We start from the raw sequence: 14,025 nt of genomic DNA, 5'->3' as shown, positions 1-14,025 counted from the left end.
CACCGTTAGGCCGTCTTCCGCTCACGCCCCAACATCGTGCAGCCCGCCTCCAGTGGTGTCACGACAGGCGTGAATGGAGGGACGAATGGAGACGTGTAATCTTCAGCGATGAGAGTCGCTTCTGCCTTGGTGCCAATGATGGTCGTATGCGTGTTTGGCGCCGTTCAGGTGAGCGCCACAATCAGGACTGCATACGACCGAGGCACACAGGGCCAATACCCGGCATCATGGTGTGGGGAGCGATCTCCTACACTGGCCGTACACCTCTGGTGATCGTCGAGGGGACACTGAATAGTGCACGGTACATCCAAACTGTCATTGAACCCATCGTTCTACCATTCCTAGACCGGCAAGGGAACTTGCTGTTCCAACAGGACAATGCACGTCCGCATGTATCCCGTGCCACCCAACTTGCTCTAGAAGGTGTAAGTCAACTACCCTGGCCAGCAAGATCTTCGGATCTGTCCCCCATTGAGCATGTTTGGGACTGGATGAAGCGTCGTCTCACGCGGTCTGCACGTCCAGCACGAACGCTGGTCCAACTGAGGTGCCAGGTGGAAATGGCACGGCAAGCCGTTCCACAGGATTACATCCAGCATCTCTACGATCGTCTCCATGGGAGAATAGCAGCCTGCGTTGCTGCGAAAGGTGGATATACACTGTACTAGTGCCGACATCGTGCATGCTGTGTTGCCTGTGTCTATGTGCCTGTGGTTCTGTCAGTGTGATCATGTGATGCATCTGACCCCAGTAATGTGTCAATAAAGTTTCCCCTTCCTGGGACAATGAATTCACGGTGTTCTTATTTCAATTTCCAGGAGTGTATTTAACCACTGTAAAAGGATTTCTGGGTTTTATACCTCAAAAATTGGTTAAATAATACTAAATCATGTCTCCTAAAATTGTTTCACTGTGGAAAACTCCACAACAGTTCATTCAAATATAAAGTTATTGTGGAATCAAAACTTTATTATGATCACTTAGTAGGGATAAGAACCACTGGACTTGCCAGAGTACTAGAATTATACTGCTTATATGAAAGAAAAGAATGCCCGTAGGTGCATATAATGTGAATACTGTGGATGCAGTGAACATCTCTTCCCAAGAATACTTCCCCTCACACAAATCTTACCTTATGACCAAAACAGAACAATAAAAACAATTTAGTTTTATAGGGTGACACAGACTACTCATGACAGGAATAGGAAGGGAAGAAAGGAATACTGGCACATTATAGTCTTCCATCACACTTTTCATAGTGGCTTACAGAGTTCATATTTAGGTCTAGATGTAAATCTGTGAGTCATGTGAAGCTGAATAACTCCTGAAGATAATTTTAAAGCAATGCATTTTTGAATATTCTTAGTACCATTATAATTATAGCCAATATCATACAATTTAATTAATTTATTTTTGGTATTTGCAAGAGAACATATTATCTACCTTCAAATCCCACCAACATTAAACAGCATAAATGTTTTGGTGCATTTCAACACATTTTTAATCTCAAAAGAGAATGGATTACATAAAGTCGCACAACAATTCTTGCAAAGTATAAACTAAACTATGATGACAAATAATAAAACATCAATCAAATCCAAAATCTTAAATTCTTTACTTTTTTATATTAAAAGTTAGCAACACAACCCTGTTTTACCACTTTAATTCATTCTTCTTTTTTGCAGGTAAGTTAAATTTATTGTTACAACCATATTCAATTGTATTTGTTTGTGTGCCCATTAATTTTCTAAATGTTGGGACCTGACTGACAACCAAATTATTAGAAATAAGATAGGCAGCAATAGTCATACGGTTAAATAAAACAAAATCTTTGATTTTCTTGTACTGAAAGGACAAAGAAGTGTTCAGAAGTATCTTCCTAGAAAATAAATACAGAAACAGACAGAACTACACATACATATCATCTGAAAAATAAATTAGGCTACACTCTTGTTTGCAAGTATACATATATGTTAACAGCACACAGGACACGAATGCACAAGTCCCAAAATAATTACATGGTTTACCAGACAATTCACAATCTTTTACAAGTTTATGCACTGTTGCAAATATAGGCACCTGTGAAACAGCCATCTGAATAATGAGTAGATTAAACACTCTGACAAGTACCACTCTATTAATACATGAAAACATCATAAAAAAACAGTAGTCAGATTACTAAATTAAATAGCTCTGCTGAGAATAAGAGACAGTACACCATTGCACAAAAATAAGTGATGAATGTTACATTGCTGTTATAAACTCTGGGCTTTCAGAGGCATGAGTGCAATATAGTTAAAAAATCTGTTTTCGAAGTGTAATGTGCAGTCACATATGTTACTGCAAGCACAGTATGGAGATTTTGTAAAAATAGAACAGGCTTCATTACAGTACTTCATACAGAGGAAACTCTAGAATGTCAAGGACATGTCATACATGTGTTTCTTCCCTCTAACATGCTGAATGCAAGCTGAATTGTGTTTTGCAGACAGTTTTGAATTACTCATGATTTATTACCTAGCTGAAAGAGCTAGTTTCACTTTTTCCTCCTGAAACATAAATAACAGGACAGCATGTTCACTTGGTGAATGCATATCAACACAGTTACATTATTAACAGGATTGATAAAACTACTTATGAGCCATTGAACATAGTCTTCTTATTTATGAAAGACTTAAAATCAAAATTGACAATTAAACTGCAACCACTGGTTAAAAAAAGAGAGAACAAGCCAATTTGCAAAATTAATCTGAGAAATAACCTCTGCAGCTTACCTCCTATGAATAGAAATTATTCAGATGTATTTTTGATGATGGCTTCTATTGTTCAGCATAAATGGCAATGATAAGATGCAATGAGATTTTAGCAATTGCTGGGGACATGACAAAAGTAGCTAAAAGATAAGAAAATATAGCTGAACATGTATGATGAAGACTAAGGTCATGCCCATGCATTTGCGGTAGAAACAGAAAAATGAATGTTTTCATTCTTATCGCTATTTTGGAATATCATTACTTTGGAATACATTAAAAGTTTACAGTGCCATCACACAACCACTATATGAATTCAAAGTTGGCACTAACAGAAGCCACCTCCTAAAACAACATACCACAGTTATTATTTCTAACATCACTCAAATATATCTCATATTCAAAAATGGCTTCAAAAAATTCACAAAATGGAAAAGTGACCACTACCAAAAAGAGATTATAGTGTTTATTGATGATGTCATAATCTCATAATCAATGAACAGAATCTGAAACGAGCAGTTATTTTTCATACCTAAGTGACAAAATGTGGAACCATACGTAACAGTTCCTTTCTGTCATGAAAATGACTTCTACAAGATGATGAATGAGCTATTCTTGAAACATTAAAATTAGAGCACAAATGTGTGGCTGATCCAAGTGGTCTTATGTGACTGTGGTGTGCAGGAGAGAGCAAACAAACTTTGTAGAGCTTGTGGAAGTTGTCAGAGATGACAAATACTACTTACCTAATTAGACAGATACACACAGAGCATGTATGGCTACATGGATGTCACTCACACGGGAATGGGTTCCAAAGTTGCAGTGTGCACAGACCTGATGTAGCACCATTACTTGCCAATACACCTTGCGCTGTGTTGTGACATATCAAAAGCCACTAGCTGTGTGGAGTCTATGCACATGGAAATGGAGTGGTGGAGAATGAGTGTCCCTCATTCATCTTCAGCACATGGATGCAGTGCTCTATTGAGAATGACATCTTTCTATTTCTTATGTGTCTTGACCCTCAACAAGCTCAGAACCCAATGTAATCTATATAAACAAAAATCAATTGCTATATGTATGAAAGACTACCACTTGAGAATGGCATGAGTGATGTGGCTGATTGTTGTGTCCATAATTGTCAGGACAAGGTTTGTATGAAAGAAAGTTTTCGAAAAATCCACAGGAATATCAGAGATTTTGATGGTATTTCTGTATGAAAATCTCAAAGAAAAAATGTGACGGTCACTTTGACAGTTCTGCTGTCTCATGTTTCCATAACAACAACAAATTCTGCATGAATACTGATAGTCAGCAAAAAAGAATACAATATTTCAGTGTATTATCGGTGGCGATCACATCATGGGTGTGTTGCCAAGACAGAATTGATGTCAGTTTGTTATAATTTGGTGAGCTGCAAACATTCAGCTGCATTCAGTTCATTTTTTATTTCTTTGGAAAAAATGTCACTAGTGAGGCATCAAAATATTGGTTGGCATACGTGCAACACAAGCCAATTACATGACCATCGAATCAATGAGACTGACAAATAGTGTGGACAGAGTTTGGAGGCAAATTGAATAAGAATTTCTCAAGTGCAGTCCATTTTGACTCTGGAACAAAGGATAAAATCGAGTTCAGTTCACTTAGTTTGGGCTTTTGCAAAAAATAATTTGGAACATTGACAGAACAGATGGCTAAATGTACCAATTCGAACTGAATGTTTGGCTTCAGATACAATCCAATAGTAGATTACACCATGGATGTATTGGTCAAATTCAGGACAATGAACATTATTTGGCTACACTGTAATGCTTTGAGGTTTCAGCATAAACTGTCAGAATTATGTTGTGTGTATGGAAAGGCCAAATTACCACAATTGACTCTGCCAGCAAACGCACTGGCATCTTACTTTCAAGCCAAGAACCTCGATTGAAGCATTTCTTATAGAATATAAGGAAGTAAAACAGTTCCTTCCAAATGACAAAATTTGAGGCGAATATTATCAAAGAATGAGGTTTTAACCCAACTTTTAAGGTAAATTCTTTTTCGACTGCATCACATGTCACATACACAAGCACATCAATGACTCACCGAGACTCAAAAACCTGTTCCCAATCAAGGTTCCATTTTCATTAACAATACACGGTGCATTCAAGTTCTAAGGCCTCCGATTTTTTTTCTCCGGACTGGAAAGAGATAGAAAAGAGATACAAACATGCGTATTGTTTTAAAATGAGGCCGCATTCATTGTCGGTGGGTAGTGTTTAATGTCCCGTTGACAACGAGGTCATTAGAGACAGAGCACAAGCTCGGGTTAGGGAAGGATTGGGAAGGAAATCAGCCGTGCCCTTTCAAAGGAACCATCCCGGCATTTGCCTGAAACGATTTAAGCGTTCATTGTCAATACATCCCAGAGATGGCAGCACCGTACGGAAGATGGAATTTTACCGCCAGCGGCGAGAATGAGAACTATTTTAAATACTTAAAATGGCAACTTTTTCCTTACTTGAACAGCGTGCAATCATTCGTTTTTTGAATTTGCGTGGTGTGAAACCAATTGAAATTCATCAACAGTTGAAGGAGACATGTGGTGATGGAGTTATGGATGTGTTGAAAGTGTGTTCGTGGGTGCGACAGTTTAATGAAGGCAGAACATCGTGTGACAATATACCGAAACAACCTCGGGCTCGCACAAGCCGGTCTGACGACATGATTGAGAAAGTGGAGAGAATTGTTTTGGGGGATCGCCGAATGACTGTTGAACAGATCACCTCCAGAGTTGGCATTTCTGTGGGTTCTGTGCACACAATCCTGCATGACAACCTGAAAATGCAAAGTGTCATCCAGGTGGGTGCCACAAATGCTGACGGACGACCACATGGCTGCCCGAGTGGCATGTTGCCAAGCAATGTTGACGAGCAACGACAGCATGAATGAGACTTTCTTTTCGTCGGTTGTGACAATGGATGAGACATGGATGCCATTTTTCAATCCAGAAACAAAGTGCCAGTCGGCTCAATGGAAGCACACAGATTCACCGCCACCAAAAAAATTTCGGGTAACTGCCAGTGCTGAAAAAATGATGGTGTCCATGTTCTGGGACAACGAGGGCATAATCCTTACCCATTGCGTTCCAAAGGGCACTACGGTGACAGGTGCATCCTACGAAAATGTTTTGAAGAACAAATTCCTTCCTGCACTGCAACAAAAATGTCCGGGAAGGGCTGCGCGTGTGTTGTTTCACCAAGACAACGCACCCGCACATCGAGCTAACGTTACGCAACAGTTTCTTCGTGATAACAACTCTGAAGTGATTCCTCATGCTCCCCACTCACCTGACCTGGCTCCTAGTGACTTTTGGCTTTTTCCAACAATGAAAGACACTCTCCGTGGCCACACATTCACCAGCCATGCTGCTATTGCCTCAGCGATTTTCCAGTGGTCAAAACAGACTCCTAAAGAAGCCTTTGCCGCTGCCATGGAATCATGGCGTCAGTGTTGTGATAAAATTTGTACGTCTGCAGGGCGATTACGTCGAGAAGTAATGCCAGTTTCATCGATTTCGGGTGAGTAGTTAATTAGAAAAAAAATCGGAGGCCTTAGAACTTGAATGCACCTCGTAAATATGGCCAGAGAGAGTGGGGAGAGGGAGATGGATAGGGAAGGTGGGAGGAAATCATACAATGCATCACAACATACTATCAAGAAAAGAATCTTCACAGATGTGGATTCAGTTGAAGACTGGATTAGAAGTGACTGCCTTAACTGGTTACAGCAGACAGTACATGCAGAAATACAACTTCCAAAAATTATGTTAAGCTAAATTACCTTTAATGTGGACAGTTTAATCAGAAGCAGATTTTTCTCCCGTTCCAGCCTAGTAACCGTGAATCTTAAGCCAGTGTTGCTTTTTTCCAGTTTTTCATTTGCTTCTTTCATTTCTTGTAATTTCTTGCGTATTTTTTCTAATTGAATTTGCCATTTTTTCCTTTCATCCCATCGCACTGCCTGAAAAAAAAAAATAATAATTTCATGAAAATAGTTACCTATTTTCAGTTTACAATATACTTGTATAGTATGCTGACAGTAAACCTCTACCGATAATAAGATAACATTGTTGTTAGTTATGCAGTGTCTTGCACATTCATCATTTAACCTTTTATCTGCAAGAGGGGCCTTAGATCCTGGACTTTAACAGTTGTGACTGCTTCTTACAATGGCATGACTTCCATTAATTATTTAATTACATTACTAGCACATCAAATAGTAACAGGGTCTCAAATGAACAAAATTAGTTGATTTAACACAAATAACTCCATATTAATTATAGTTCAGGACAGTGGAAAACAAGTCTTAGTCCTCAGAATATTTTGGTGTTATCCAAACCTGCGTTTTTCACACACTGATAGAATCATATTACATAAGAACATACTAATTAGTTTATCTAGTTCACACATTAAACTATTCTTATTTAAGGCATGGCATGTACTCCTATATATGCGAAATTGCCCTCTTGTTCTCATATCAAATGTGTTTTACATAAGTTCATGCAGCCGTATTAAATGATATATTTATGCATCATTTTAAAATAAATCACAAAACTAATAGTGAACACCGAAGATCCAAGTCTTAACACAACTTCAAAATCTACATGTGTGCTCTGTGGATCTCTATAGTGTTGGTGCAGAGGATCCTTTTTGCTGCAGTCAGTATTAAGACTTCTTCTTAATCTATCCACATATGGAACCTTATAAGAATGACTGGTAAAATGCCCCTACCTGATCTGTCTAATTTTAACACGACAGTCTTTGCAAAATTTATATTTGGGGAACTAACAACATTATGAGTTTTCATCCTGAAAGCAAATTTTGTACGTAGATGTTTATGAGAGGTAAAATAAAACAATCGGAAATCCCGGTTAGAATAATGACAATATTCTGTAAAGGACACACTGCTACTCAACATATCGAGTAGATGCTGAATCGAGTACAGGCACAACCACAACAAAAATACTGCTATACATCTGAGCTTTTGGCCAAAAGGCCTTCTTTTAAAGTATGAAACATACGCGTATTCACACAAGCACAACACATACACATAGGATCAGTGTACCTGGCTATTGAGGCCAGACTACGAGCAACTGTGCATGATGGTAGAAGCAATCCATGGGTAGTGAGGGTAAGGAGGAGGCTGGGGCAGGGAGGGAAACAAATAGGAGGGTACAGGTGGGTAGAATGTAGTCCTGCTTGCCAGAACATGCAGGGACATGGTGCAAACAGGATAGGACTGCTAGGTGCAGTTGGATGGTTTGGAAGGGGTTGGGGAGGTAGGGGAATGGAAAAGGAGAACAATAAGGGAGAGGAAAAAGACTAGAGGGTACACGGATGGATGAAAAAGCTGTGTAGTGCTGAAGTGGCAGCATTACATAGGAACGGGATTGGTGCGTAAAGGACAGGGACCAGCAAAGTTTGAGGCTGGGGGTGGGTAACATTTGTTATGTTCCTATAACCCTCCTTTTCATGTTCCTATAACCTTTGCTAGTACCTGTCCTTTGGCCATCTATCCCCTTCACTACTCCCAATGCAGCACTATACAGCCTTCTAATCCACCAAGTCTTTTTCTCCTCCTCTATTTCTCTCCTTTTCCACTCCCCTTCCCCCCCTCACACACGCACACCCTCTCAAACCTCGTACTGCACCTAGCAAACCCTATCTTGTAACTCCATGTTCCCACAAACAGCACTACACCCTCCCCCACCCCTACCCTACTATTCTTCCCCCTCTCCACACCAGCCTCCTCCTTACCCCCTACCAACCACAGACTGCTTATCTAATGATCGACAGTTGCTCATGTGTTGAGCGTGTGTGCGCGTGCTCCCACATGTGTGTGGTTGTTTCCTACTTTACAAGAAGGTGTTTTGCCAAAAGCTCTGTTGTATAGCAATCTTTTTGTTGTACCTGTATGCAACTCAACGTCTCCTCTATATGGTAGGTAGCAATTTATCCTTTCCATAATAGTGTTTACATGTCACATTATACCTTCCATTAAATGTCAACCAGTTAGCATTCTTCAGCATTTCTGTTAAAAAAGCTGTTCATCATGGTATTGGATCACAAATTGTAATAAATTAAAAGGAAAGAAGGTGGGAAGATTTAGATTTAATGTTCACCAATAATGGATCACAAGAGATGAAGCACTACTTTGGAGAGGGGGATGATGGGGAACAAGTTCAGTAATGACCTTTAGAAAGAACCATCTCAGTAGTTGCCTTAAACAAAAGGTAACTGCAGAATATTTAAATCTGGATGGTTGGGCTGGGACTTGAACTACCACATTCCTGAATGTGTGTCCAGTGTCTTTAACCAATCTGTCATCTTGTTTGGTGTCACAAGAAGCAATGAGCAGTTCCAGTTGTTAATGACCATCACCAGATCACAGTACTCAAATTGGATAAAGTAAAAGTATGCTGAAAATTGTGCTGAAATGGCAACGTCAACTTGCTACGTACATTGGCATAACATTTTAGTGACAACCTTTATCAACTGGAAATTGTCATTATTTATTGTAATTTGTGATCAAAGCCTGGTACATCTGGATTTTTTTTCAGCAATTTCTACACTGCTATCATTGGCCATAGTGACAATGTCAAATTTTATTGTTTCTGTTACATTCTATTACCACTCAAACAACTCTGTGAACTATCACAAACTGCTCTTCTTGAGATATACACAAAGAACAAAACTTTATATTTCTCTGCATTTAGAGCTTTCTGCCAGTTATGATACCAGGTTGATGTTTTGCCACGATCTAATAGGGTTGTTTACAGTGGATCACAAATTATTTCTCAAGCAAAGAAGTTTTATAGTGACTTACTTTCCTACTACCGTTTCTTCCCTTCTTCGATGCATGTTTTGTGTGTTTAGTTCACAATATTCCTTCTCCCTTCTTCATTTCCCCATGTTAGCTCTCACAACTGAGTAGAACCAAATGAATAGCAAAGGATGAATTTAATTTCAGAGTAGTCAACATTTTGAAAATATGTTTAGTAACATGATGCAAATAAATTCTTCCATTCATGATGGAAGTGCTGCAAAAATAAAAATCTGACCTGAAAGAAATAGCAGTACAGTGACATTAATGTGACCATCACATATGTTTGATGTCAATGTGCAATAACCACTTATAGAGGATCAGTGGAAACACTAGAAATGGAGAGTACTTAAAATGTGTCATGGGGATGTGGAAAACAATGCAGTCATTTCATAATGTGGAAATTGAGGGATTTATCTGACGTCCAAAAGGGCATGATCACTGGCTTTTGGGTTGATGGTGAAAGCATTTCCAACACGGCCAAATCTGTAAACCGTTCACATGCCACCATGGTAAAAGTATACCGTGCATGGCAAAAAGGCACTATCCAGAACCAGTGGCAATGCAACTGTGGAGCACCACAGACCACAGATGACCCAGGTGAATGATGGCTGCCGAGATGCTTACAAGTGAACAGATGTGCAATTGTTGAACAGCTGACCATTCAGGTGACCGAAGGGGCTACCAACAGTGTCTCATCAATGACCATTCAGTGAACATTGCTGCATATAGGTGTCCACAGCAGGCACTTGGTTCCTGCACCGCTGCTGGTTGCTGTTCATCGGCGACAAAGGTTGGAATTTGCAGACCAGTGCTGTAACTGGACATCCACTGACTGGTGACAGTTGGCCTTATCAGATGTATCACATTTTATGCTCCATCAGACATAAAGCGAACATCCTGCAACAACTTTTGGAGGGGTTCAGGCCAGAGAAGGGAGTATTATGATCGGGAGAATGCTTTTGTGGCATTCCCTGGGTGATCTCGTCATTCTGGAAAGCATGATAACTTAACACAAGTATGCATCTGTTCCTGGGTAGCTGTCTGTTGGAGTTGGCATGGTTCCACATCTCTGCCGGTATCTTTCAGATCTTCATTGACTCTCTTCCTCCACATCTCCCAGCAGTCAACAATGGGAAAGGTGGTTATTCAGGCTTTTGACAGGTATTTTCTTTAATGAGACAGGACAGTGTAAAAATGACAACACTCAGTAAAGCAAATACTATTATTGTTTAGCACCAAATACAAAACATCAAGTCATGTACATATAAACTGAAATCATATACCTGAATCTAAGACACAGGAAAATTGGGAAATTCAGATTAAACAGTATTAAACAAATAATTACTGAACATGAGTAAAGTAAATTAGGATAGCATCCAACATACAATATAACCCCGATTAACCATCTCTTCTGGGACCAGGATGTGATCAGTACACTAAAAATGATGGATAATCACAGTAGAATAAAACAAGCCATTTACAGAGCTCAAAATGTCATAGTAAATCAAAATTTAGGGAAAAAAGTTACATTTCTAACACAAAAAAGGAAAGCAGGAAATTCAGACACTAAAACTGTATTTCAAAAGTGCATTTTTTTTTTTTTTTTTTTTTTTTGTTTTTGTTCAATACCTCAGACCTTAACTTTGCAGTTGCATCACACTGCTTCTTAATCCCAAGTTAATAAACTGTACAAAATTACACTGCTACTTTAAAATTAAAAAGAATACAGTGAAAAACTGCACAGATAAAACAGCAGATTAAAGAATACAGTAAAGCAAACATTGCAGCAGTCTGTTAACTGAGCATGCATGAGGAGCATGACTCAGATAGACACCTCCTGTGACAGGAGGTGATAACATTGGCACACACTTTGGCAAAGAGCACAGACTCACGTTCAGACACACTGTCTAATAATCTGAGGAGCTGGTTAATCAAAGTTTGGGTAATAGAGGTTCTGCTGTATGACAATACTAATAATTTTACTCATAAGAAGGTTAAGGGCACATTCCACAATTAGAATTGTCTCAACTGACTGATATTCATAAACAGGAGTACAACATTAATGAAATAAATACCATTTGTGCTTTTTACTGAACCTCTAATAACCTTCAGGTCTGTTAAAGAAATTAAGAATATTTTATTAATAGACAGCAACCAACCTTCATCTTGCGTTCTTCCACTTCTGCTTGTTCCTTCTGTTGTTCTTGTCTGATGTCCTGCAATTCCTTCTCAAGTGATCTAATTTTTTTCTGGAGCTCTTCTTCTCGGATTTCTTTCAATTGTAATTCTTGCTGAAGCTTCCTGTTTGCTCTGCAAAATGGATACTGGATGGTGAAATATAGTCATGTTTCCTTATTCATACTTTTTTATCTTTCTTCTGGGATGCTCTGTTACAACATGAAGTTTGTTTATTTGTACTGTTTATGATCTATTTGTACTGTTTATCATCTTTCAAGACTTTCCTGGTGTAAAAGTCAACAAACACTCTTTCAAGTATCTAGCTGAATTATTAGTATCATACAATCTCATCCGGGTCCAAAAAAAGAGTGCATCAATATTATTGCACATAACATTTGATGAAGATAGTTAAAACATTTATAGAAATTTATGTAAATTGAAAGTGGTGTTCTGGCTGAATGTTGAAAGAACGGGTATTTTTACAGACACAGTAACAATTCAGATGAAAAGCTCTCAGGTTTTCAGGCCAGCGTAAACCTGAGGGCATTTCTTCAGTAGTGTACACCAGGAAAGTCTACATTCACATAAATATTAGTCCAGTACAGTAAGGTAGTAGTAGAAACCAACAGCACTCTTTAATGGAATCATACCAGAAAACTTAAATTAAGTTGCAGGATCAAGATCTGAAAGTGGTGCTTCTCAAATAATTATCACATATCTTAATGCTACATCACAGCATTCTCTTATTAAATAAAAGGAGCCCTATACAATTATTTTGAAAGTGACAGCCGTGGGATAGGAGGGCATAAACTATATAAAATGTACAGGATCAATACATGATCTGCAAATGGTTTTAATTACAGAGTGGTAATGTGCACACAAGCTGAGAAACACTGTGTCGCAATGTTAGCATAAGTATGTAGAGAAATTCTGAACATTCAGTATCGTTCTGTCAATAACAGATAATATATAAGATATTACTGAATTATTGGCAAAAAGGCATACCAGTGTCCAGAAAGGCAAATAGTCAGGCTTTCTGCAGTAATTTTGTTTAACCGGAAAAATTACAGGCCATGATATTATAACAACATATACCACGTCATACAAGTGTGCACACACATGCACATGGAGAATGGGGGGGGAGGGATGGGGGGGGGGGGGGGGGGGGAATTGTATGTATGATAAGGTCAGTCCTAAACCTTGTAGAGGATTATGGAATTTGATGTCTCCTGAGGCTGACAGACATGGATAACCCATAATGTTTCAGTTCAGTGGTAGCATAACAGAGGGCCAAATAATGAGAATCAGTGGTTAACACACTGCACTTGCAGTTTGGAAGTCATCGACATTTAGGCTTTTCTTGAATTTCCTAAATCACTTAAGGCAATGATAGAATGATTCCTTTGAAAAAGTTTTTGCTGATTTCATGCCCCCTTTCCTGTAGTCCATCTCTAATAGCCTTATCATCGATGGTACATTAAACTGCACTCTTTCTTTGAAACATGGGAACACAGCTACAGTTCTGCCACTATCACCAAATAGAATGGTTTAATCAGTAAGGGCAAAGTGCAGAGAAAATTACTTTTCCAATTAATTTCACTTCACATCGATCCAAAATAGTAGATGAGTACATGTGATGGAAGTACTGTACATGGGACGGGCACCTCCCAAAAGTGCATTGTCCATTAACACTTGGAGTGATGGACCCTTTTCATCCTCATAAAATAGTCAACACTGCTGAATTTTGGATTAATGTATAAGTTATTTAGAGTTTCATCCATCAAAGCCTGTTTGATGTAATATTATGTACATTGCCTACAATGATTCGTCAAATAGTGATTGTGGAATTGTATTTATATATTGCTCTATACATTTTGTTATTTCTTTGTATCATTAGAGCTCTTATGCCGACCAAATTTAGTCCTTTTCTAGCTTTTCCTTCGACATATGAAAATCCTGGTGCTTTCAGTGCTACACAGGCAAATTGTTACAATCATTTTCTAATCCCCTCATAACTTTCTGCATGAACACTACACATTAAATGCCCACATTTCATACACAAGACATACACTGACTAGTAAATGAGATATCGGTCAATAAGGTTCCCACTACGTAAACCCACAGGACATGAGTGTTAATTTTTTCTTTCAGGTGTGTCAATTCTGCATCGTTTCAATTAGTTCGTAATGACTTCAGTCTCTCCCTAGCCACGGGGTCACTT

At 38.8% G+C, this 14,025-nt stretch overlaps 1 protein-coding gene across 3 annotated transcripts in view; it reads right to left on the bottom strand.

Annotated features, from left to right (window-relative positions):
- Positions 1-1,948: 1,948 nt before the first annotated feature.
- LOC126269219 (centrosomal protein of 290 kDa) overlaps positions 1,949-14,025 on the bottom strand; it is a 180,518-nt gene continuing 168,441 nt past the window's right edge. For 2 of the 3 annotated variants that reach the window (XM_049973976.1, XM_049973975.1), the window contains exons 30-32: positions 11,786-11,936; positions 6,582-6,761; positions 1,949-2,549 (exon numbers count right to left, since the gene is read on the bottom strand). In XM_049973976.1, coding sequence (XP_049829933.1) covers positions 2,514-2,549; positions 6,582-6,761; positions 11,786-11,936 — 367 coding nt within the window. In that variant the 3' untranslated portion in view covers positions 1,949-2,513. Of the gene's footprint in view, positions 2,550-6,581; positions 6,762-11,785; positions 11,937-14,025 lie in introns of those variants that run through there. The other variant, XM_049973977.1, reaches the window with a different exon arrangement.

This window comes from Schistocerca gregaria, chromosome 1 (assembly GCF_023897955.1).
Source record: "Schistocerca gregaria isolate iqSchGreg1 chromosome 1, iqSchGreg1.2, whole genome shotgun sequence".
Taxonomy (NCBI): Eukaryota; Metazoa; Arthropoda; class Insecta; order Orthoptera; family Acrididae; genus Schistocerca; species Schistocerca gregaria.
This window is presented reverse-complemented; position numbering and strand designations above follow the sequence as displayed.